This window comes from Panicum virgatum, chromosome 2N (genome assembly GCF_016808335.1).
Source record: "Panicum virgatum strain AP13 chromosome 2N, P.virgatum_v5, whole genome shotgun sequence".
Lineage (NCBI taxonomy): Eukaryota > Viridiplantae > Streptophyta > Magnoliopsida > Poales > Poaceae > Panicum > Panicum virgatum.
In genome coordinates, this window is record NC_053146.1 from 48,473,776 (window position 1) to 48,498,347 (window position 24,572).

The window sequence follows — 24,572 nt, forward strand, 5'->3', positions numbered from 1 at the left end:
ACGTGGCGTCCAACTCAGCAAAACCACCCAGCAAAACAACTCGATGGCCAAATATGAACGGTTTTGAGAGTTGAATGGCTGCGGATGTCCGGTTTTAGAGTTGCATTGCCAAATCCGGACGCAGTCGATAGTTGGATGGTCAAAAATGGACTTTACCCTTTCCGGAAGGATGCTTTGTGCTTTGTTGACCTTCACTTGTCCTTGCTTTTGTCGTCGATCTGTCGCCGCCTTATCAACTTGCGATGGCGATGTGTGCGGTGTCAAGAATTTCCCAATCTTTTTCAAAAAGTCGCGGCGATTAAACACTCGATGCTGATGGACTGATGGTTAGGGATTGACTTCGTAAGCACCAAAACGTCAAAATCTGATGCCTGAATTTTTCTAGTACTTGTACCAACTGTTAGCGTCGGATTCGACACGAAGTTTTACCAGAAACAAATTGTCAACTACCAATACGGTTGCCTCCTTCTCCTTGTACAGCAGCTGAGCAGGGTAGTGAAGATGGCGTAGAGGACGGGGGACATTGTTACATTCTGTACCAGATCCAAGACTGCCGTTAAGCTCTGCTACACCCGCTGTACAGTTCACCGTTGCAGCTGTACCCGCGCCGCGAGCCCAGGCAGCAGTCCATCCAGCGCCGTTGCCACGACGCTGTGCACAGGCACCGTGGGCGTACCCACCCCCAAAAATTAATCCGGAAGCTGTCAGTCAACCGCGTCATCACGCGACATTCCTGAAGCTCAGCTCACCTCTCCCTCGCCCTCGCCCTCGCCCTCACCTCACCTCGTGTCAGCCCCCCTCCTCGGGATGCCATTCCTGCCTCCACGTCGCAGTCCGCCCCAGCGACCTCTATTAAACGTCGACACCTCACGCTGCCACACCCGCCGCTTATCAATGGGCTGCCGACGGCGATTGAGCGAGTTCAGCGGCTAGAAGAATTTCTTTTGCTTCCGGAGAGAATGCGGGGCGGCGGCGGCGGTTCCGGGCTTGGGTTTCCCGGCGGCGTGCTGGTGGAGGAGGAAGGGGAGGAGGTGGTCTCGGCGCCGGAGAGGCCAATGTGGCGCCGGCGGTGGGGAGTCGAGGTGGACGACGGCTACTCGCCGAGCTCCACGGGCGGCGGTGGAAGCAGCTGCTGCGACTCCTTCGGCTGCGATTCGGTTGGTCCTTGTTCTTCTTTGCTAAGCTAGCCTTTGCCTTTCTGGTTCTTTCGTTTAGGATATCCATGGGCCGTGGACAATTCTGTAGTAACCCGTGGCCGCCGGCGAGGTGCCGAGGCGTGAGAGACACAGAGACACCGGAGTTCAGGACGGAACGAGGAATGATTCCCCTTCCAATTTTACTAGATCATTTGTTTGTTACCTTTTCCTGTTCACAGGTTTGGCTTATAAGCCCATTACACAACGGCCTCGGGCCCACACAACTAATGACAGCTACAAGTAAAATTCCAAACGCAATCGCCACCAACGTGATCACCACGCCGTCCCGCGTCTCACGGCTGTGCCATGACATCTTCCCCCCCTTCAGGAGTGACTTGTCCCCAAGCACTTGACGCAGGAAAACGCTGCTGAACCACATATAGGTCCTCCCAAGTAGCAGCTTCAGCTGGGAAATGAGACCATTTGATCAGCACCTGTGGAATGGCCGTGTTACCTTTCTTGACCAAACGACGATCCAGAATGCACTCAGGTTCAGTGGATGATGCCGAGAGGTCCACCAGTTTCAGAACATCCGAAAAGACTGGAGTGTGGTCGGGAGTAAAAGCCTTCAGCTGAGAAACATGAAACACATTATGGACCTTGCTGTCCTCTGGAAGGTCCAGCCGGTAAGCAGCAGATCCAAGGCGTTCAGTAATGGTGTAGGGTCCAAAGAACTTGAAAGCCAATTTGGGAAATGGCCGATTAACCACCGAATGTTGAGCATAGGGTTGAAGCTTAAGCAAAACCTGCTCCCCAACCTGAAAGACACGATCAGTACGATGACGATCAGCTTGCATCTTCATTCGATTCTGAGCAATTTGTAATTGGTCCTTGAGCATGTCCAAGTGTTGTTCCCTGTCTTGAATCAAGTCCACCACAGCGGCCTCAGTGTTTGGAGACAAGAAGGAAGCGGACAGAACACCTAAGTCGGGATCGTAGCCATATAGAGCTTTGAAGGGAGAACAACCCAAGGATGTGTGAAGAGAAGAGTTGTACCACAACTCAGCAAGTGGAAGCCACTGTCGCCACAATTTGGGAGAGTTATGAACAGCACAGCGCAAATACATCTCGAGGCATTGGTTCACTCTTTCGGTTTGCCCGTCGGTTTGTGGATGGTAAGCTGTACTATGTAAGAGTTTAGTGCCCAAAGCAGTGAATAGATCCTGCCAAACTTTGCTCAGAAAAATCTTATCACGATCAGACACCATTGTTTTTGGGAGGCCATGTAACTTCACCACTGAATCCAGTAAGGTAAGGGCCACCTGATGAGCAGTGAAGGGGTGTTTGAGGGGTAAAAAGTGACTATACTTGGTGAACCGATCAACTACCACCAGAATGACATTGGCATGCTGAGAAAGGGGTAGGCCTTCAATAAAATCCAAAGAAATATCTTGCCAAGCACCCGCTGGGATGGGCAGAGGCTGTAACAAACCCCCGGGTGCAGAATGCTCATGTTTGGAATGCTGACAAATACTGCACTGCCTGACAAAGTCCTCTACATCTCGCCTGAGACCCTTCCAATGAAACAGCTTCTTCACTCGGTAATAAGTGGCCTGAATGCCGGAATGACCACCAATGGGGGTAGAGTGGAGAGCTGCAATTACTTTGGTGCGAAGAGCAGAATTATGGCCAATCCAGATGTGATCCTTATATCTGATCAAACCATCTGTCAGTGAGAAACCCTGCTCATTAGGAGAATTAACAGACAATGACTGTAAAAGTTGTCGTGCTTCCTCATCAGTATGATAGGAATTAAGGACTGCCTGCAGCCAAACTGGAGTGGTAGAAGATATTGCCTGCAGAGCCATGAGATGTCCTACACGAGATAAAGCATCAGCTGCCAAGTTCTCTTTGCCTTTTCGGTACAACACTTTGAATTGAAGGCCCATCAACCTTGTCATTGCTTTGCGCTGTAAGTCAGACTGCAAATTTTGTTCAGTCAAGTAGGAAAGACTCTTATGGTCTGTAAGAATAGTGAATTCTTGGCGCTGCAGATAGGATCTCCACTTCTCGATGGCCATGATCAAGGCAAGAAATTCCTTCTCATAGATGGACAAGTGTTGGTGGGTGGGGCCTAATGCTTTGCTGAGAAAAGCCACTGGTCGCTGATCCTGCATCAACACTGCTCCAATTCCTGTGGCACAAGCATCAGTTTCCACCACGAAAGGAGCATCAAAATTGGGAAGAATGAGGACCGGAGTTTGAGTCATAGCATGTTTAAGAGCACGGAAAGCCGACTCTGCTGCAGGAGACCAGGCAAACTGCTTCTTCTTCAATAATTGGGTAAGAGGACGAGCTAATAACCCATAATGCTGCACAAAACGTCGATAGTAGCCGGTAAGACCCAAAAACCCTCTCAATTCTGTCACTGTTGTTGGAGTAGGCCAATTCAGCATAGCAGAGGTCTTAGTAGGATCTGTGGCAACACCTTGCTGGGAGATCACATGTCCCAGATACTCAATTTCAGTTTGGGCAAAGGAGCATTTGCTGGTTTTCAAGTAAAACTGGTGAGCCCTCAACTGCTCCAGAACCTTTCGCAGGTGATCTAGGTGAGTTTCCCAAGTGGGACTATAAATGAGAATGTCGTCCAAAAATACCAGCACAAACTTTCGAAGGAATGGTTGTAGAATGTCATTCATCATACACTGAAAAGTAGCAGGTGCGTTGGTGAGACCAAAGGGCATAACTCGAAACTGAAAATGACCATGATGGGTTTTGAAGGCCGTTTTGTGCTCATCTGCAGGACACATTCGTATTTGGTGATATCCTGCAGTCATATCCAGCTTGGTAAAGAATTGAGTACCAGCTAACTCATCTAAGATCTCCTCAATAACTGGCAAGGGAAATCTATTCTTGATTGTCAATTCATTCAGTTTCCTATAATCCACACAAAAGCGCCAAGTACCATCTTTCTTCAAAACAAGTAGAACAGGAGAAGCAAAGGGACTAGTACTTTGGGTGATCAAGCCTGCTGCTAGAAGATCCTTGACCTGCCTTTCAATTTCAGTCTTGTGAAGGGGAGAATACCGGTATGGTCTGGCATTGACAGGAGTAGTATTGGGCAAAAGAGGAATGGTGTGATCATATACCCGTGATGGAGGTAAAGTAGTCGGTTTGGCAAACACATCAGCATACTCCTGAAGAAGTGTAGCAATTGCAGGTGGAGGGGCTGAAGAAGAAGAAGTGTCAGCAGAAATCACAGCAAAAGCCCAAATGTCATTCCCTTGACAGCTCTTGACTAAACTAGCAGCAGAAATACCAGATATGGTTTGTGGAACTGACTGAATACCCTGCAAGGTGACAGTGTGTCCATTTTCCTGAAACTCAATAATTTTCTTGTCCCACTGACAGAGCATAGGACTGCGAGTCTTCAACCAGTCATAGCCCAAAATGGCATCATAGGCTCCTAAATCCAGCACACGCATGTCAGCTGTGAGAGTGTGCCCTTGGCACCACCACTTCATGTGAGGCACGACCTTGTTGCTAAGGATCAGTTGACCATTGGCCATCTTGACTTTCTTAGGTGGCGCATCAACAGGTTGAATGCCCACTGTTTTCAGAAAAGATGAGCTGACAAAGCTATGAGAACTCCTACTATCCACCAGCACTAACATTACTTTGTTGGCCACTCGAGACCTTAACTGCAAAGCATCTCCATGAGCAGTGCCAGCCAAAGCATTCAAAGACAGTTGCTCAAAATCTTCAGATAGAGTGTCCTCCACAGCCAATTGATTAAGAATGTCTTCAGTCAATGGTTGGTCGAGGTCATTGATAGCCAGAGCATGCACCTGAGGCTGAGGACGTAGAGTACACGAGGCAGCGTGGGCAGCATCATATTTATCCCCACAATACATACAGAGGCCATTGGCTTTCCTGAAATTACGCAGTTGACGTTCTTTCCACAGAGAACTAGTAGCAGGAGTAGTCTTACTGTCAGATTTTGCTGTAACAACAGCTGCTTTACCCGTAACCGATGATTTGGAGTATCTGAATTTGGTGTTATCCAGGACTTGCTGCTGCACTCTGGCCAACAAAATAGCGCGATTGACTGAATCAGGCACTTGGCACTGCACTCCCCCTCTGATGTCAGACTTCAAACCTTTAACAAACTGAGTGGTGAAATAAAGTTCCCCCAAACCAGGATTATGCATTGAGACACTATAGCGAAGATCCTGAAAAGCGACAATATAATCCTCCAGCGAACCCGTTTGTTCCAAAGCAATGAGTTCAGCGATAGCATCACGATAATCAAAGGACCCAAACTGAGTTTCAACTGCAGCAATAAGATCCTGCCATGAACCCAAACCAACCTGCAACTTATACACCTGTAACCACTTAGCCGCCTGACCATCCATATTCAGAGAAGCCAATGTGGTCCAGAAGCTCTCAGGAACATTGAACAGATGGAAGTAATTGAGACACTTATCCTTCCAAATACGGGGATTCACACCAGTAAATTTGGGAAACGACATCTTAGGGACAACATGTCTAACACCCGAATGATCACCCCCAGTCCCAAACGAACTCTGAAAAGGGCGGTGGGCTGGAACAGCACCTGAAGAAGACGAAGGAACTTGACGGTGCGGCGGGTGGAAATCTGAGGAAGAAAACCGAGCAATAGCTTGACCCGCGACTTCCATCTGTGTAGCGAGAGATTGTTGATCCTTGAGCATCTGCTCCATAACCTGATTGCCGAGATCCGTCTGCGTCGCCATACGCTGCTGCGTGGTGTCAAGCTGGCCAACCTTCACGAACAGCAAGTCCAGCGACTCCAACACCTGGTCGAAACGCGACGAGTCGCGCTCATCCGAAGACGCCATCGCCTCCAGGATGAACTGCGTCTGCACGGAAGGCTTAGGGGGCGCCGTGTCGACTGCACCTCAAACAAGGAGACACTGCTCGATTTGGGAAAACCTCCACGTGAGGCTCGAACAGCGTCAATCCAAGTCGAAGGATTACAGCAATCGCACACCACACCCGCGAACAGCGACGAATCGTTCGCCGCCGCGCCCTGGATGCAGAACGCTGGGACGCTACCAACAATCACCACCACGCGCCGCCGGAAATTCCTGAAGAACGAGGAATCCAGCAGAGCGAGCACCACACCCCAACTACACCTAAGCGGCGCGATAAGGAGGAGATGGACGACGGCGCCGGACTGGCTAACCGGCGTTTTGCGGTGGCCGTCGCCAGTTGGAAGCCGAGGACGGGGCGTGGACGCCGAACTCGTGCGAGCCCGGCGGAGCAGGTCTGGTACGCCGAGAAGGCAACCAGACAGGGGTGGGAAACGCCGACGAGGTAGGAATGGTAGCGCGCCGAGGAGGCCTGAATCTGATACCACTGTAGTAACCCGTGGCCGCCGGCGAGGTGCCGAGGCGTGAGAGACACAGAGACACCGGAGTTCAGGACGGAACGAGGAATGATTCCCCTTCCAATTTTACTAGATCATTTGTTTGTTACCTTTTCCTGTTCACAGGTTTGGCTTATAAGCCCATTACACAACGGCCTCGGGCCCACACAACTAATGACAGCTACAAGTAAAATTCCAAACGCAATCGCCACCAACGTGATCACCACGCCGTCCCGCGTCTCACGGCTGTGCCATGACAAATTCTTCTTCTTTATTTTCTCGTGCCAAAATGATGCTGGCACTGAGCGCCATGAGCATTCACAAATTTTGAGCTGGCATTCACCTTTTAGAATGAAAAGGCTAAATCTTCAACACTTAGATGTGATCACCAATGGGAAGCTTTAGTTCTTTAACTAGCTCGTGGCTTGTGGCATCATGGCGCCATGCAGATCTAGGTCGCCCATAGCCTGTCTCCGGTGACCGCAACACTTTCAGAAAGAGAGCAAGAAACAACTGGTATTAAACGAATAGATTAGCAGCGGAATCGACAAAGCAGGAGGGCCCAAATATTTTTGACTTGAGCGATAGACATCATCACCACCATCCTGGATCCTTAGCAATAGTCTGTTTAGCAGCAGAAAAAGTTGTGGTGCCTTTTCTGACATGATAAAATGGGCGCCACTGGATTCTCTTCACCCTTTTCTCCTTTTCTTGAGATTTACTTTTAATCACTGAAGTTATGATGATGGTTGGCTGTGCAGCCTTTGGCTGGGTTCGTGCGCCCAGATGGTGACCCAGACACAGATCTGGAGACAGATGGGTTGGCCACTTCCTCCTCCAGTGGTAAGGACAACGCTGTAACCAGCTCACACTTTGGATTCTTACTAGTGTCTCAATCGGCCTGAGAGCAACCTGATAGCCCTTTAAAACGAGTTGGGTTCATAAGCTTCTGCAGCCTTCACGGAGCGGCAGGACGACGAGGAGGTGCTATGCGGGGTGAAGGAAGAGGAGTGGGCGAAGGTACAAGAACCGGCCAAAAATCCGGCAGGCCGTTCCACCCCAGGTACTGTGTTAGTTTTCAGTCCTCAATTGGCTGGGTTGTGCGAAGTTGTCATTTTTTGTATGCTTGTATGCTGTTCGACAGAATGCCACAACCAGCAGCACCGAACGGAGGCTACTGTTCTTTTGCACAGTAGGAAGGGATCGAAACAGCGGCCAGCCTCGCTCGACTTCGGTAGCCCTGGGTTCCATGGAGCCACATTTTCACCGAATTTCGTGGTTGGTGGTGTGGGTTTGATGAATAAGGGACTTGTAGCATCACACATCAGGTCAGACGTGTTTCATAGTCCTGGAACACCGAACTATTCGCGGCACCGTGCATCAGTGTTGGGGTTCCAGAAAGGGTGGTGCTCTGAGAGAGTGCCGCATCCTTCCAAAGGAAGTAGAAGGTACCCTGGGAGCAGCATGGCATTTCCTTACAGCAGTGGGAGGACATTGCCCTCGAAATGGGAGGACGCAGAGAGGTGGATATTCAGTCCTAATTCCAGTGAAGCTCTCGGAAGAAGCACGGTTGCTCATGCTCGGCAACCAAAGTCTAAAAGTGGCCCTCTGGGACCTCCGGGAAGACTTGGCGGACAGTATTCATCTGTTTCTTCAGTGTCACTGCTTGACAGTGGGAGAGCTGGACCTATTACATCAAATTCACCTTTTGTGGCAGGAGTACTAATGCCAGAACATGTTTGTGGAGGGAAGAATGCAAATGGAACATATTCGGGTAGACCAGCTGGTGATGAAACCACTATTGGAAGCAATGTCAGGTTTTGTCCACCGAATGGTGGATCTCATGCTATTCGATCTTCCAGAGTTCGTCGTCGATTAGATGCTGCCATTGAATCATCTTCTTCATTGCCTAGCACCAGAGAATCTATCCAAGGTATTTAGAAATTATTTCCTGTGCACAGAGTACATATGCTTCATTGTTTTTTAATTCCATTTTACTTACTGTTCAGTGTCAAAATATGGTTTGGTAGTAAGTTGACCCAAAAAAAACACTTTGAATGGGTTATCGTCATGTTTGCTGACGACAATGTGAAATCCCGCGTGAATTTCATGATAAAAAAGTGGCTTTTGTCAATAATATGTTGAGGGTCCTTTTATCCTATTTTGCACAGCTTATCTTCATAGAAAGTTACATGCGTGTGTTGTATACTGAAAAGAGGGTAAATCTTCATCTGCTACCTTTTTGTTCAATCTCTTTTCAGGTGAGCAGGTTGAAATCACAGAAGATTCGGCTACTACTTTCGCCTCGATGATTTCCAGGAAAGATGCTGCAACTCAAACTAGCCCAGAGCTAAGTAGGTCCTCTTCGCCCAACAACACTAGACCAACATTTACCCGTTCGCGGTCGACGCAACAAGTCAAAGAGAGCGAGAGCTGTTTCTCAGATCTTGAGATCAGGGATGTTCAGATGGATGATCGAGTGACTCTGACTAGGTGGTCAAAGAAAAATGTAACACGATCATCTAACAAGAATTCAACAAACATAATAGAGTGGAAGGAAAAGACAGTTGAATCAAAATCTTCGTCCTGGGGCTTTGCCGAAGCAAAGTGCATATCTAAGTAAGGGATCATTACATATTCAGCTATTTTTCTGCTTGATGAACATTTTTGTTGGGCGCATATGTATTCTTTTGAGTCACTAGTTTACTAACGTAGTACTTGAAGCCTAATTTTCAAATATTATTATGTGTCCTGAAGTCTCCTGTCCTGCTTATCTGTTATAATATGTGTCCAAGTCTTTACCATTTCTCAATAGCTTTTTTTTTTATTTTCTCAATGTATATTTTTGCGCACAAATCATGAAAGCTGATAACTCCCTACAATATTATAAGGATTGAGAGAGAGGATGCAAAAATTACCGCATGGGAGAATATTCAAAAAGCAAAAGCTGAGGCAGCAATTCAGAAGTTAGTGGTATGTTCTTTGCTCTATTTCTAATTGTAATGTGCTATTTTTAACTAAATTGATATTAGTATAATTTTTACTACAACATTTGATCTATTTTCTAATGCTATCTAGTTGACCCTCCTTTGTACCCACACTTCTATAATAATATCAGATTAAGCTCGAGAAGAAAAGATCGTCTTCGCTGGACAAGATTTTGAACACCCTCAAGTCTGCTCAAAGAAAAGCGCAGGTGATGCGTGAGCGTGATGCAGCAACAGCAAACCAAGATGAAAAAGGCTCTAGGAAGGGAAAAAAGGCAGCACAGCTTAGCAAGAATGGCCAAATCAGTTCACTGAGTGGCTGTTTCACTTGCCATGCTTTCTGATACATGTGCTTCCACCCCATAATAGAGTAAGTTGCATTCAGACTATTGTAACGAACATGGCACCATTTATGCCATTTCGAGTGATTTTGGTGATCGAATGACAACACAACACTTGGACTAATATGATTGTTAAGATGATCATTCTCAGACTTTTAGGTTCAAGTGATGACAAAGAGAAAGAGAAAATAGGCGTAGCAAGGCCCGAAGGGCAGCCCCTACGGGGGTTCCGCTACCCGGTTAGCGGACGGGGGTTGAGGGGGAGCCGCCCCTCGCGGGTCTCAGGGCAGCGCCCTGAAAGCTCTTCGATTCAGGAGCACCGGAAGAACCGACGACAGGGCATCGGAGCATCCGATGGTAGTCGGAAGAACCGACGCCTTGATACTTTGGTGCAGAAGGGAATCGAAGCCAAGTCAGCCTATAGGCACCGGTTGAACCGACGGTCTAAAATAGGGCATCGGTGCAATGGCCGTCCTTTGTACCAGAGACGATGTCAAGTGCCCAGAAGAAGTGTCTTCAGCACCGGTTCAACCGATGGGGCATCGGTGCATACCACCGGTGTAATGACGTCAGCGTCCAGGAGAAGATTCCTTCAGCACCGGTTGAACCGGTGAGGCATCGGTGCAAAGCATCGGTTCAACCGGTGGTCTCTGCGACAGCCATCAGGAGTCCAACGGCTACTTCGTGTTATGAGTGACCGGATGAACCGACGCTACCCTGCCAAGAGGCATCGGTTCTTCCGGTGGTACGCAGATTTTCAGCTAACCGTTGGAGCAACGGCTACAAGACTTGGTGGCCTATATATACGCCTCACCCCGGCCATTTGAAGATTGCTGGAGTTGCTGGACATCCCACACACACCCAAGAACATCTCCAAGCCATACAAAAGCATCAAGATCATATCCTTAGCCCTTAGCACACTTTGAGAGTGTTGTGTAAAGGATTAGCTCTTAGTGAGTGAGTTTGCAAGGCTTAGAGCCTTTGTGCTGTGGTTCATTCGTGAACCAAAACAAGAGCTTGGTGCGCCGGCACCTTGGAGCGTGGAGCTCGCCGGCAACGTCATCGACCCTCCGACTTGGTGTGGAGCGGCGACGACACCTTTGTGCGGGGGACGTGGAGACCCCCATCCTTTGTGGAGAAGCTCCTTAGTGGAACCCGGGGCCAAGGTGACCGTGATTGTGTTCACGGAAGAGACTTGGTGGCCGAGTAGCAATACTCTTAGTGAGTGCTACAACAACGTGGATGTAGGTGTGCCTTTGTGGCTAACCGAACCACGGGATAAACACCCGCGTCAAGAGTTTGCTATCTCCTATCCCGCTCTTTAAGCTTCCGCATTTCTTTCTAGTAATTTGTATGCCTTTACTTTTATAGAATAGTTTCTTGATAGAAAAGGCTATAGGTTGCTAAACTCTTTTGGGATAGGGGTTTTACACTAGAACAACCTAGTTGCACATCTAGATAGCTTGTTTTAGTTTAAGCTTTGTGCAAACTAGTTGGAGCCATAGGTCTAAGTTTTTATTAGTGCCTAATTCACCCCCTCCCCCTCTTAGGCTAGAGCACCCGATCACTTTCAATTGGTATCAGAGCCGGGACTCACTTGTCTCACAAACAAAGCCAATTCTATTGGTAAATTTGTGTTTACCGGCTCATTAGATCGGTAGGCTTCACCGCCTAGTGAGTTAGCTCTTTTAAGGGAAGGGATGGATTCTCTAGGACCTCCTCCACGTTTCGATGGCACGGGCTTCCAACGATGGAAGATTCTAATGCAATCACACCTCCAAGCAAAGGGCCTAAATGTTTGGAGAGTTACTAGTGAAGGAACCAAAAGCACTAATCAACAAGAGAGGCAATATGATGCTATAGCCAAGTGTGCTATTTTAAACTCTCTTGGTGAAAATGTGTTCAACCGTGTGTTCGCTTGTGAAAATGCTAATGTTTTATGGAAAACTATTAATGAGAACCATGAAGGCACAAAAGATGTTGCAAATGAAAAATATCATGTTCTCATTGATAAACTTAATAGTTTCAAGCAACTTGATCATGAAAATGCCGAAACTATGTACTCACGGTTGAATATTCTTGTGAATGAGATTAATTCTTTAGATGTGAAGAAAATTGAAGATTTGGAACTCATTCGCAAGATCCTTCACTCACTTAGAAGGCCGGACTATGATTTGGTGACAACAATTCTTTATGAGAAAGATCTCATCACAATGACACCAAACAAAGTCCTAAACAAGGTGATCGCCCATGAGCTACGCCATGATATCAAGCCAAGAGCGCCACCTTCTTCACCAACACAAAGTGCACTTGCATGCAAGCAAGTCCAAAAGTTGAAGAAGATGGCCATCAAAGGTAGCTCAAGTGATGAGGAAGAAGATGAAGCAAGAAGTTCCTCAAGTGATGATCAAGAGCCAATGCACCCCAACCTCTACAAGCATGTAAAGAAGATGAACAAGTGCTTAAAGAAAATCAACTCAATGGGGTATTTGGTCTTCCTCAAAGATGGGCCTCACCATCAACTTATGAAGGTTGAGAAGAAGTTCAAGAAGAACAAGCAAATGAAGGAGAAGAAGCTCAAGCATGAATCATTTGCCATATTTGGTGAATGGGTTAGTGGTGGTGAAGAATCAAGTGCTAGCTCAAGCGATGAATCAAGCAAGAGATTCACCACCCGCACCAACTTCGGATCATCATCAAACACTTGCCTTATGGCCAAAGGTATGGATAGCGATGTAAGTGATGATGACTCCGATTCTCCTTCAATTGATGAACTTCTTGACCTTGTTCATGAGCATCAAAAAGTCATTAAGAAACAATCAAAAGAAATTAAAAACCTTAGTGCTCTCAAAGATCTAAATGCTTCTCTTGCTACAAACTTTGAAAATTTGAGGTGCAAATTCAATTTGCTTAGCAAGGAGCATGAAGAGCTCAAACTAAAATTTGAGAGCATTAATGATACTAATGACTCTTTGGAAATGAAGCAAACTATCCCTTGTGCAATTCCTATCTCTAGGGTAGATGCTTCAACTTCTTGCATTGATTTAATTGATAATTCTTGCTCTAACCCTTGCAATGAGAAATGCAATGAGAATGTTGTTGTAGAATCATGTGATGATCTCATTGCCAAGGAGAATGATGAGCTCAAGCAAGAAGTGGAAAGGCTCATGAAGGACTTGTATAGATTGAAGGGCAAAAGCATGAAGAGCAATGTCCAACCTTCTCAAGATAACCGTGAGAACATGGTGAAGAAGCTTGAGAAGGGGTCCACCGTGACTTGCTCTAAGTGCCACAAAGAAGGCCACAAGTCCAACAAGTGTCCTCAACCAAGAAAGAAGCTTTCGGATGAGAAGAACAAGAAGAAGCTAACAATCAAGAGTTCTCTCATCTACACCAAGCCCAACCGGAGGAACAAAAGCAATAGCACCTCCTATGTGATCAAGAAGAAAACAAATGGCAAGGTGGTTGCCCACAAGGTTGGGAAGCAAGAAAGGAGTTGGAACCGCCCCATTTGGGTGCCCAAGGATGTCATCATCAATATGAAGGGGCCTCAAATGGTGTGGGTTCCAAAGGAGATTTGAAGCCCATGGAATAGCTTCGGGGGATTTGGAGGCTTAGCTCACAAGTTGAAGTGAAGGTTCAAACCAAAGAAGCTAAGCTCACAACTTGGACATTTGATTGCCCAAGTCCCCCATAAGGTAATGGTAGCTAAAAGTTTCAATTCAAGCATCATGTAGCTCCATTGCTCTTGCTAGGTTGTTTGCATTGCATCACCTAGTGTTATATATGGTGGGTTGCTTGTGTCATGACTCTAACCCATGAGCAACCTACATGGTTTGATAAGTGTGTAGAAAGCTACACAAGGTTACCCTTCATGGTACATGCATCTCATAAGGTATGTATTTCATATGTGTACCATGAACACAAGCTATAGGGTAAACTTCCTAATTGTGTCAAAATTAATGTGCATACATTTGCTTGGTGATTCAAACACTAAATGCACACTTTTAGGGGGAGTTCATCCTATAGGTTGTGATTTTTGAGACTAACATGTTTTCTAGCTTATCTTTTGTAGTCTCACGTGGAGTTAACACTCTAAGAGAATGTTTCTCACGATCAATGTGAATAAACAACTCTACAAGAGTGATTAGATAAATTGTGCTTCATGCATATTGAGTCATGCTCTATTGAACTTAAATGCTCATATCTAAGTTCATAGGCTATGTACTCATACATTTGCTTAACCTTGGTGTACCAAGTGCTTCTTGTTTAAAGACTTTCAATTGATTGCAAGTCACTTTCTTTTAGTACATGCAAGGTAAACAAAGGAACCCCCGGAGGTATGTAAGGTTCTAAACTAATTAAATTGGTATCTTTGTCATATCCTATTTACTTTAGAGCTACCTCCGTGCATGATATGATCTAAGCTTTCTAATTATTACTTCTAGTTGTGCACTTGATTTTCACATTATCATTTTGTGCACATACTTATGGAAAGCTTAGCTCATGTCATGCTAGTTTCGTGATTTTGTGATCCACCATAGTATAGTTTTCAATTGGTATCTTCATTGATATCATACAATTGGATCATGAATCATGAACTAACTCCCTAGGCTACTAATCTTCTCTTGAGCTATATTGTTTTGCAAGACCTTGTTTTTAGGAACAAGACCTTTTAGGTGATTTGATTCCAAAGGGGGAGAAATGTGGATCAAAGCAAGGTATTTTTCTCAAGGAAAAGAAGTATATCCCAAAGGGGGAGAAATACCTAAGTGAATCAAGTCATGATGGAGAAGTATCAACATAAGGGGAGGTTCAAAGGGGGAATCATGGTTTTAGGGGGAGGCCAAGTCATTATTGGATGATGGTAAACATCCAAGCAAGCGTAAGCGGTTCTCAATTGATTTCAATTGGTATCTAGTGGTTAATTTTGTCAATTTTTGCAAATCTATGCTTGCTTTGATTGTGTTGTCATCAATCACCAAAAAGGGGGAGATTGTAACGAACATGGCACCATTTATGCCATTTCGAGTGATTTTGGTGATCGAATGACAACACAACACTTGGACTAATATGATTGTTAAGATGATCATTCTCAGACTTTTAGGTTCAAGTGATGACAAAGAGAAAGAGAAAATAGGCGTAGCAAGGCCCGAAGGGCAGCCCCTACGGGGGTTCCGCTACCCGGTTAGCGGACGGGGGTTGAGGGGGAGCCGCCCCTCGCGGGTCTCAGGGCAGCGCCCTGAAAGCTCTTCGATTCAGGAGCACCGGAAGAACCGACGACAGGGCATCGGAGCATCCGATGGTAGTCGGAAGAACCGACGCCTTGATACTTTGGTGCAGAAGGGAATCGAAGCCAAGTCAGCCTATAGGCACCGGTTGAACCGACGGTCTAAAATAGGGCATCGGTGCAATGGCCGTCCTTTGTACCAGAGACGATGTCAAGTGCCCAGAAGAAGTGTCTTCAGCACCGGTTCAACCGATGGGGCATCGGTGCATACCACCGGTGTAATGACGTCAGCGTCCAGGAGAAGATTCCTTCAGCACCGGTTGAACCGGTGAGGCATCGGTGCAAAGCATCGGTTCAACCGGTGGTCTCTGCGACAGCCATCAGGAGTCCAACGGCTACTTCGTGTTATGAGTGACCGGATGAACCGACGCTACCCTGCCAAGAGGCATCGGTTCTTCCGGTGGTACGCAGATTTTCAGCTAACCGTTGGAGCAACGGCTACAAGACTTGGTGGCCTATATATACGCCTCACCCCGGCCATTTGAAGATTGCTGGAGTTGCTGGACATCCCACACACACCCAAGAACATCTCCAAGCCATACAAAAGCATCAAGATCATATCCTTAGCCCTTAGCACACTTTGAGAGTGTTGTGTAAAGGATTAGCTCTTAGTGAGTGAGTTTGCAAGGCTTAGAGCCTTTGTGCTGTGGTTCATTCGTGAACCAAAACAAGAGCTTGGTGCGCCGGCACCTTGGAGCGTGGAGCTCGCCGGCAACGTCATCGACCCTCCGACTTGGTGTGGAGCGGCGACGACACCTTTGTGCGGGGGACGTGGAGACCCCCATCCTTTGTGGAGAAGCTCCTTAGTGGAACCCGGGGCCAAGGTGACCGTGATTGTGTTCACGGAAGAGACTTGGTGGCCGAGTAGCAATACTCTTAGTGAGTGCTACAACAACGTGGATGTAGGTGTGCCTTTGTGGCTAACCGAACCACGGGATAAACACCCGCGTCAAGAGTTTGCTATCTCCTATCCCGCTCTTTAAGCTTCCGCATTTCTTTCTAGTAATTTGTATGCCTTTACTTTTATAGAATAGTTTCTTGATAGAAAAGGCTATAGGTTGCTAAACTCTTTTGGGATAGGGGTTTTACACTAGAACAACCTAGTTGCACATCTAGATAGCTTGTTTTAGTTTAAGCTTTGTGCAAACTAGTTGGAGCCATAGGTCTAAGTTTTTATTAGTGCCTAATTCACCCCCTCCCCCTCTTAGGCTAGAGCACCCGATCACTTTCAACTATTACTGTGCATCTTGTTTGGGTATTGAATTTTCAAGTAGCTTGATGTTCTGTTTCTCAGTGAAGAGTATTAGCTGCCCTTGCAAAAGCATCTGTTCTGAACTTTCTATTGCATCAGGCAAGACAGTAGTTTGTTGACAACAAGGAAATCGCTAGCCAACCGTGTGCCTATAGTATGGCGACCACTTTAGTTGACTTGATGTTTGCAAAATCGTACCAGCCAAATCATTATAGTTATTTTCACTTCTCTGGCAGATTGTGCTAAAAGAGACATCCTAATGTTTACCCAAATAAATCACCCTAAATTTCACATTCACAGAACTTCCTTTATTAGACATTCCATTGATCACCTCCTTCAGATTTATAGGTTCGTTTCAGGATATATATACATATAAATTGTTGAGAGTCTTTGTAATGCAAGTCTTGTGATTAACAGTCTTGAGGCAAGTTCAGTTCTTCAGGTTGTAAAATCGCCCCAAATAATAATTCGGTAATTTATTTATTATAGTAACTTCTCCATAGATACAAAGACAGATTATTAAGTCTGCTATGATCATCTTTGTCGGATGCCAAGTATTTTCAGCACCAATTTCCTTTTCCTACAACTACAAATCTATATGCTTTTAACATCAGGACTTGTTATGCTCAGGAGTTGGAACCTGAGGAATTCCTTCCTATTCTCTCCAACAAAACCAGGGTGAAGTTCATAGATCCATCACATTTCAGTACAAAATAGCGATATATCTGCATGTGGAGCTTACGTACTCAAATCTTCAGAAGATGCTAGCTGCAGCTGCTATGATAGGGACCAGGCAATATCTACAGTTCTGCTCTGTGTTAGGCCCCTATTTAGATCCAAAACGGAAAATGCAATTTTTTTGTAAATCGCTTGCATGGTGCTAAATGTAGTCGAAAAATAAATCGCATGATACAAATGGATTGTAAATCGCGAGACGAATCTAATGAGCCTAATTAGGATGTGATTAGACACTAAATTGATACAGTAATGCTACAGTAAACATACTCTAATGATGGATTAATTAGGCGAGATATGTGATTAGACTACATTTAATACTTCAAATGTTGAAGATTCCCTTCTAAAAATGTAAAAATGCAAAATGCAAAGTGATCTAAACACACCCTTAGTTTTGGTTCTGCCAAGGGGACAAAAGAAAATGGTGCCACGAACGAAAGGGGGAAGGGTTCTGCAAACACCCCATGTGCCTGGTTGATGCCTCGGCATAACGATAAAGGCCGCCTTTATCATTGTTCCATTACCTAGCCAGCCTTGTGTGCTGTAGCTAGGCACTGTGAGCCTGTGATGGAGATGTGCTTGCCAAAGCCGATATGGATAATAGGAAGTGCAATTCCAGATCAACAGACAACAGAATCTTCAGGTATGAGGAGAAAGCAGGGCCTGCTTGTGCTGGTGGTGAGTAGAGTACCCTGCTGGGTGTTGGAACGGAACCAAGCTGCTTTGCTGCTTTTGTTTGGAACAGTGCTTTACGAGCATGCGATGGTGGTGGCTTCTTGCATCTGCTTTTCTGCAGCGTCGATGTGTATGCTCTTTTGGGAATCTGAGATATTGGCTTGGCCTACTATGGAATATCTTTGTACATGTACATATATGCCTTTGCGTTACAGCAATTTTCATTTTCTTGTATGCTGATTTGTTGTGGGTGTCGTTTTACAGCAGCACTACATTCATCTGGAATGGTAGCGGTTTCTTCAGCATATTCTTCACACGCTTGGGTGGCATATTTTACATCATCTTTCAGTGGGCCATTTGGTCGGACAGGATAAGATAACTTTTGACAGGCTAGTTTGTTGTGCACTTGTGGTGATTGCATCTGTCCGTCAGTCCGTGGTTGACTGCTGGTGTTCCCTCCCTTGATGTGTGCATATATAGAATCACTAATGTGTGTTTCTTTTGTTCACTGCTGCCGGACTGTGATATGATCGCAACAATCCATGTCACCTGACGCATCTAGAGTTCTAGACCGGACGCAAGTCCCATAATCAACATTGACAGACTTTTGAGGGAAACTTACTGGCCTGAATGAGACGTGGCAGTCTGAAAAAACATGGAGACCGAGAAAATACGGCTTTAGAAACCCAAGCCAACTTCGTCTTAACTAACAAACCCGGAGCAATCACAGCCATGTAATATCCTTGTCTAGGAAATCTCAGGTGGAGTTTTTAACAATTACACTCTTTGTTCTAAAACGTAGGACTTTTAAATTTTTCTAAGTATATTTCTCTAACTCGATAAGTTTGTAGAAAAGTATATTAACATATATAGTACTAAATAAATACACTAAGACATACCATGGTGAATTTAACGAAACTGATTTTGATGTTGTAGATGTTAGCGACTTGGTTGAACTTAAACAAAGTTTTGACTTGGATAAAACTAAAATAACTTATATTTGGAAACATGTCAGTTTTTCAGCTATTTGGGTGATGCATTACAGTCAACGTTCGGTTTGAGATGCACTAAATCTTTAAGACTTAAACAATATAATGTTTTAATAAGGTAATAATTTTTTTGTTATTTTATGGAAGGAAGAGACAATTTACTTTGTCGGCTTGGCCGAATACAAACTATTCAACTCGTTTTACTTAATTAATCATTAGATGGGTCTATCCATCCCTTAATAACACTTTATATCATATATCTTCTTGTGCACATTGCACGATAGGTTCAATTTTTGTGAGGGTTAACAGCTGCCTGCACTATATAAAAAAGTGTCAAAACTTTTTATTTTCGTTCCTACAACAGAGTATCTAATACTAATTTCACTTTCAAGATATTAGATGCATGAATAATGATCATGAAAATTCTTAAAGGTTTGTTGCTATCATAGGTTATGATGTCATCTATCACCCACAATTTTGGAACCTAAAATCCAATTGGTACGGAGAGAAACAAAACATAGGAATTCATGACGGGTGAATTTGGCTAGGTTAATTAGTTAGAGGGGAGCAAAGCAGTTGAAACTTTTATGTGAATTCAATTAGAGAAAGTGAATTGTTAAGAATAGTTAAAATGGCATCATTCCTACGTGGAGCAATGGTTCAATGAATAAAACTGAGCTATATCTTATTGTCTTCTTACATAATTTATTACTTTTAGAATTATTCTTTTGGCGATTAACCTGTACACTTAAAATTGAAGGTGCAGATGTAAGGGTTGTCTTCTTTCTGGCGACCATGCCCGAGCATGTTTTTTTCGTTTCATTAAGAGGAGGCGGGCGTAAGGTTTGTCATTTTTGCTGTATCGTGTAAGCCCAATCATCCGTAGACATATACATCAGAATAGGATGCAAATATGCGATTCAGATTTTGTTTCACCTGAAAAACACAAAGGGCCCAACGGCGATGTCATGCAATCAACAACCACCATGGCTGCAACATGGGGCATTGCGTCAACCACAATTAACAACCCGGTGCACGCGAAACCTTAAGTGTTACCGTAACTAACTATTTTGGCCACCTACACCATCATGGACTCACAAAGATTAGATTGATCAAATCAAATCAAATCAAATCATGTCCAACTTAAATGGTATGACATAATACCAGCCTCGCTGCTCCATTAGATAACCTCCGCTGCAGGACCAGCAGCAGCAGCAGCTCCTCCGGGGGGCCGCGCCGGAACCGGAATCCGTGCTGCCAGCAATATTCAACACCTGGTCAGGTAACCGGCGACTAAACAATGGTCGACCAAGCCAAGCCAAGCAGCCAGCCTGATCCAATCTGGTGAGCGAACGAACAGCGGGGGCAGTGCAGGCTGTAGAGAAGCCGGGGGGATTGGAGAGAGTAGTGAGAGGGTGGTGGGAGGCCGTTGGGATGGCCGGATGGGTTGCAGGTTTTATGGAGACCCCCACCCACCCACCCCGGTCGGGTCTTCTGCCGACGATGAGTGTTACTGATACTGAAGATACGGGATGAGTGGTTTTGTCACAGTTGATTGCGTCCGACTGCCTGCCATGCCACCGGGCACAGAAAATTAATATTGAACTATACGGTGCGATGTGTGCTAAAATTCACTCCATTCTATTTGGAGGGTTATAATCGTATTTTCCTAACAAAATAACAGCAGTTTAATGGTCTACTGACGGAAACGGCAATCAAGAAAGAAAATTTGGAAGTGTGGCAATGAACGGAGCTTTAAAATTTAGATGGCAATAAAAGAATTGCTATAAATTTTAGTGGTACCGAGGGAATTCAGTATTTTATTTGACGATGGTGATCCAACATGGGTCCTTTTCTTTCTCCTCCACCTGGCTTGCAACTGATGGTCAATTGTTCATGACCTTCTTCAAAAAAAAAATTATAACAATCCGCTGATAAAAGGCCCTGCATTTCCTTTTTGCAGTACCCATCATGGACGGGGAAACCTACCACCCCTGCTCCCGTCAGGCGCCAGGGGAACTGACACCGAGGTCCTACAATCGGATAAGCCGACAGAGGCCCCACATGGCAACCACCCAGCACCCGCTGCAGGCCTCCCGGCGTCGAGGATATTTTTTGTCAGTATGCCGCCATCCCAACAACTGACGGAGGCAGGTCCTCCACGTGCCCGCCGCTGGTTGGCTGCTCGGAGACCACTACCTGCGAGCGCGACACGTCCCCCGCTCCGCTGCGCTGCGCCCCCAAGACCTGGATCCCCTGCGCTGCCTTTCTCTGCTCTGCTGCATCATTCGCAATCTCAGGGCAGTCACGGCACTCTACTCACTCGTCGCCACCAAGAGCAGCAGCTCGAGCCTTTCCGAGAGGCGCATGTGACTCGCGGCGAGGCTTTGAGCTCCTTTGCTCCGAGCTCTCCTGGCGTCCGTGCCAGTTCGATGCTGAGCTGAGAGGCTGGTGAGGAGGAGGGAGAGAAGGATGGAGTTCATGAACGGCGGGTCGTCGAAGCAGCGCCGCCCGGCGAGGGAGGAGGGGGCGCCGCTGCCGAGGCAGGGGTCGGTCTACTCGCTGACGTTCGACGAGTTCCAGAGCGCGCTCGGCCGGGCCGCCGCCGGAGGCGGCGGCGGCACCGGGAAGGACTTCGGCTCTATGAACATGGACGAGCTGCTCCGGAACATCTGGAACGCGGAGGAGACCCAGGCCATGGCCTCCGCCTCCGGCGCGGGGGTGCCGCCCACGATGCTGCAGCGCCAGGGCTCGTCGCTCACGCTTCCCCGCACGCTCAGCGCCAAGACGGTCGACGAGGTGTGGCGCAACCTCGTGCGCGACGAGCCGCCGCAGGGGGCGGACGGCAACGGACAGGAGCAGGCCCACCGCCAGTCGACGCTCGGGGAGATGACTCTGGAGGAGTTCTTGGTCAGAGCCGGCGTGGTCAGGGAGAACCCCGCCCCCGCCCCAGCGCCACCGCCTATGCTGCCGCCGCGGCCGGTCCCTGTTGCCCCTACAAGCTCCGCCCTTTTCGGGAATTTCCAGGGTGCCGACGATGCCGCCACTGCGGCAGCTCTGGGGTTTGCGCCGGTCCGCATGGGGGATCTGGCCCTTGGCAATGGGCTGATGCCGCCGAGGGCGACGGGCGGCATGGGAGGCAGCGCCGCCATGGCTGTTCAAACAGCGGTGAACCAGATCGATTCTGGCGGGAAGGGGTACAGCGACCTGTCGTCGCCGACGGAGCCTCTGCCCTATTCGTTTGAGGGGATGATCCGGGGGAGAAGGAATGGCGCCGGAGTGGAGAAAGTGGTGGAGAGGAGGCAGAGGAGGATGATCAAGAACAGGGAGTCTGCGGCGAGGTCTCGGGCGCGCAAACAGGTTGCAACCTTTGTACTGGTGAATTATTTCATAAAAAAAACTTTGTACTGAATTCATTTGCGTGCAAGACTGCAATCTTATTGTTATTGAGCTGAAAATAAAATATTCGAAAATTGTGACATGGTGAATTTTGACAATTGTGAGTGTAATCAGTGTCATGGGTCCAGTGCAACATGAGCTTCCTTGCTACTGTGCTGCTTCTTTAAAGCAGACGGTTTTTGGACTTTCCTGTTTCGTTAAAAGTTTCTTATTTATTGCACAGGCATATACAATGGAGTTGGAAGCTGAAGTTCAGAAACTCAAGGAGCTAAATCAGGAACTGGAAAGGAAACAGGTGTCTTCTCTAGTTCTCTAAAAACGCTGCAACTGCAGGTGTTAGATGTGCTACTTTAGTGCATTGACTCTTGAGAGCATTTATGATTTATTCTTTCATAATGGAATTGGTGGTTTCAGTTTCATGTCTATGTTGCTGGCATCTCTATAGTTCCGGTGAATGAGTATCTATTCTGCAGGGTGGTGCTACAAGTACAGAGTATTCATGTGTTATAGCGTACCAACCTTTGCTTCTCCAAAAACAGAAAGTTGCACCCTGTGTATTTCTGGGTATCACTAATCTGAGCATGTGCCTGTCCATCATGGACCATTTTTTAAGTGAACATTGCCAAAGACGGAACAGTATATCAGCGTATAAACATGCTTGACATCCGAATCACATTTCCTGTAGTTCTAGTGATACTGTATTGATGGGTTATGCTAAACATTTTAAAGAATAGGCACACATGCATGCATCGAATAGTGTTCTTTGCATGTGCTCAGTGTACTGATAATTCACTTCTTTATCATGCAGGCAGAGATTATGGAAATGCAGAAGAACGAGGTAATTGCTTTTTTTCAATTGTGAATGCCAAACTTTCCTATGTTTGACCTATATATTATCTTGGTGTTCTTTCTAATTTGATAAAACTTCAGAAAAGATATCGACATTATTCAGCCTATAATCATTCTATTACTTTTCACCCTGTGAGTGGCTAGTTGAGCAACCTGTTGCAGAATTGGTTGTAGAATTTACTTAGGGACTCAAACCTTTTACTCTTGCAGAGTTTCTTTCTTTCCAGCACCAACATAACTTGAAATATATATGCTCCATTGTGGCATTGTCCTTCTAGGCTGCTCAGCCTTTGAATTCATACTGATTATGAGGATTGTGCATTACTCACCAAATTACACTTTTCATAGTCTAAATAAAAACATTACGCTTTGAAGATCAGCTGCTTTGGTACATGCGCATCAATGTAGATCTAAATATTCTGATGCATGATATTTCATATTTCATCGCACTATTATGAGGGCTCCATGACAATATGATTGGCTAGCTCGAGTAACCAACCGATCAGTCAGATTAACCTTACTATTTGGTTTTTGGAGTCTTCCTTTATTTCCTCTCTCAACATTTAACTGTCAGATATTTGGAGCAGCTTACAAATACACGCCACTGTACCAGTACGTGTAATTTTAATTTCATAAATGAACCACCTGTATTGTACAATATGAAGGACGACGCAAACGCAAGTTCCTCTGCTAATTCTTCTAAGAATACGAATGGCACATATTGATATTTGCTAATGGTGGTCGCAAATCCTGCTGACAGGTACCGGAAATGTTGAAGGATCCATTCGGACGGAAGAAACGGGCGTGCTTGCGAAGAACACTGACAGGCCCCTGGTGATGCGTGGTTGCCTTGCCTCGAACAGTAGATGATGACTAGCTGCATACCGACAGTAGTGGTGCTTGCATTGCGATCTGTACATAATCTCTCTCCATTAGACTAGCTAGGGATGAGCATTGTCAGAATCGGTTGTACTGCTTGCTCCCTCCCTGTAGATTATGTGGTACTTGGTAGAGAAGCAAGTGGAGTGAAGCCGGCAGTAGGAACCGGCTGCAGCCATCCGTCAGAGCTTGTGTAGATTTGCCTAGGTTTGCGTCTTGCCGGTTCGTCGTTGTAGAAGAGATGTGGATGATTTCGAAAGATCGATGCAAGTAGAAGTAGGTTAGTGGGATCCAACTAGGGAGAGCAGCCGTCTCGATGATTATCTGTATGTATATCTGATGGATTTAGTATGAACTATCTGTTGCTGCTTGCGTGTGTATAACAGAATCAGATGGCGCTAATTGTATTGGTGATGCTTGATGTACAGTCGTCTGTATTTTGCCTCCCCGTGGCTCCGGCTGTCCTCTTACCATCCAGCAGGCGACGAACCGACATCGCCGGCGTTGCCGCTCCACTGCCTCCTCCTCCTGTCCGGTCCGGCCACCTCCCCAAACCCAGCAACAATTCCTGACCCCCAAAGCTCACCTCCGATCCCAATCCTCTTTCCCTACCCTCTTGATGTTACCGGT

The 24,572-nt window shown here is 46.2% G+C and overlaps 2 protein-coding genes across 8 annotated transcripts; both read left to right on the top strand.

Annotated features, from left to right (window-relative positions):
* Positions 1 to 727: 727 nt before the first annotated feature.
* Positions 728 to 18,231, top strand: LOC120660872. 6 transcript variants are annotated; one of them, XM_039939522.1, is made up of 8 exons: positions 728 to 1,157; positions 7,308 to 7,389; positions 7,493 to 7,609; positions 7,691 to 8,479; positions 8,808 to 9,165; positions 9,438 to 9,519; positions 9,665 to 9,903; positions 18,091 to 18,231. In XM_039939522.1, the coding sequence occupies exons 1-7, from the start codon at positions 960 to 962 to the stop codon at positions 9,875 to 9,877; spliced, it is 1,839 nt and encodes a 612-aa protein (XP_039795456.1). In that variant the 5' UTR covers positions 728 to 959; the 3' UTR covers positions 9,878 to 9,903; positions 18,091 to 18,231. The 6 variants fall into 6 exon arrangements, with proteins under 6 accessions (XP_039795456.1, XP_039795453.1, XP_039795454.1 ...); XM_039939519.1 differs by having other exon boundaries at positions 17,047 to 18,219; XM_039939520.1 differs by lacking the exon at positions 18,091 to 18,231 and adding an exon at positions 16,396 to 16,904 and having other exon boundaries at positions 9,665 to 9,918.
* A 2,836-nt stretch (positions 18,232 to 21,067) lies between these two features.
* LOC120660873 (bZIP transcription factor TRAB1-like) lies at positions 21,068 to 24,367 on the top strand. Of its 2 annotated transcripts, none has more exons than XM_039939526.1 (4): positions 21,068 to 22,175; positions 22,438 to 22,509; positions 23,023 to 23,052; positions 23,824 to 24,349. In XM_039939526.1, the coding sequence occupies exons 1-4, from the start codon at positions 21,288 to 21,290 to the stop codon at positions 23,899 to 23,901; spliced, it is 1,068 nt and encodes a 355-aa protein (XP_039795460.1). In that variant the 5' UTR covers positions 21,068 to 21,287; the 3' UTR covers positions 23,902 to 24,349. The 2 variants fall into 2 exon arrangements, 1 of the variants encoding a protein (XP_039795460.1); XR_005669757.1 differs by having other exon boundaries at positions 21,089 to 22,175; positions 22,438 to 22,554; positions 23,824 to 24,367.
* Positions 24,368 to 24,572: the final 205 nt, after the last annotated feature.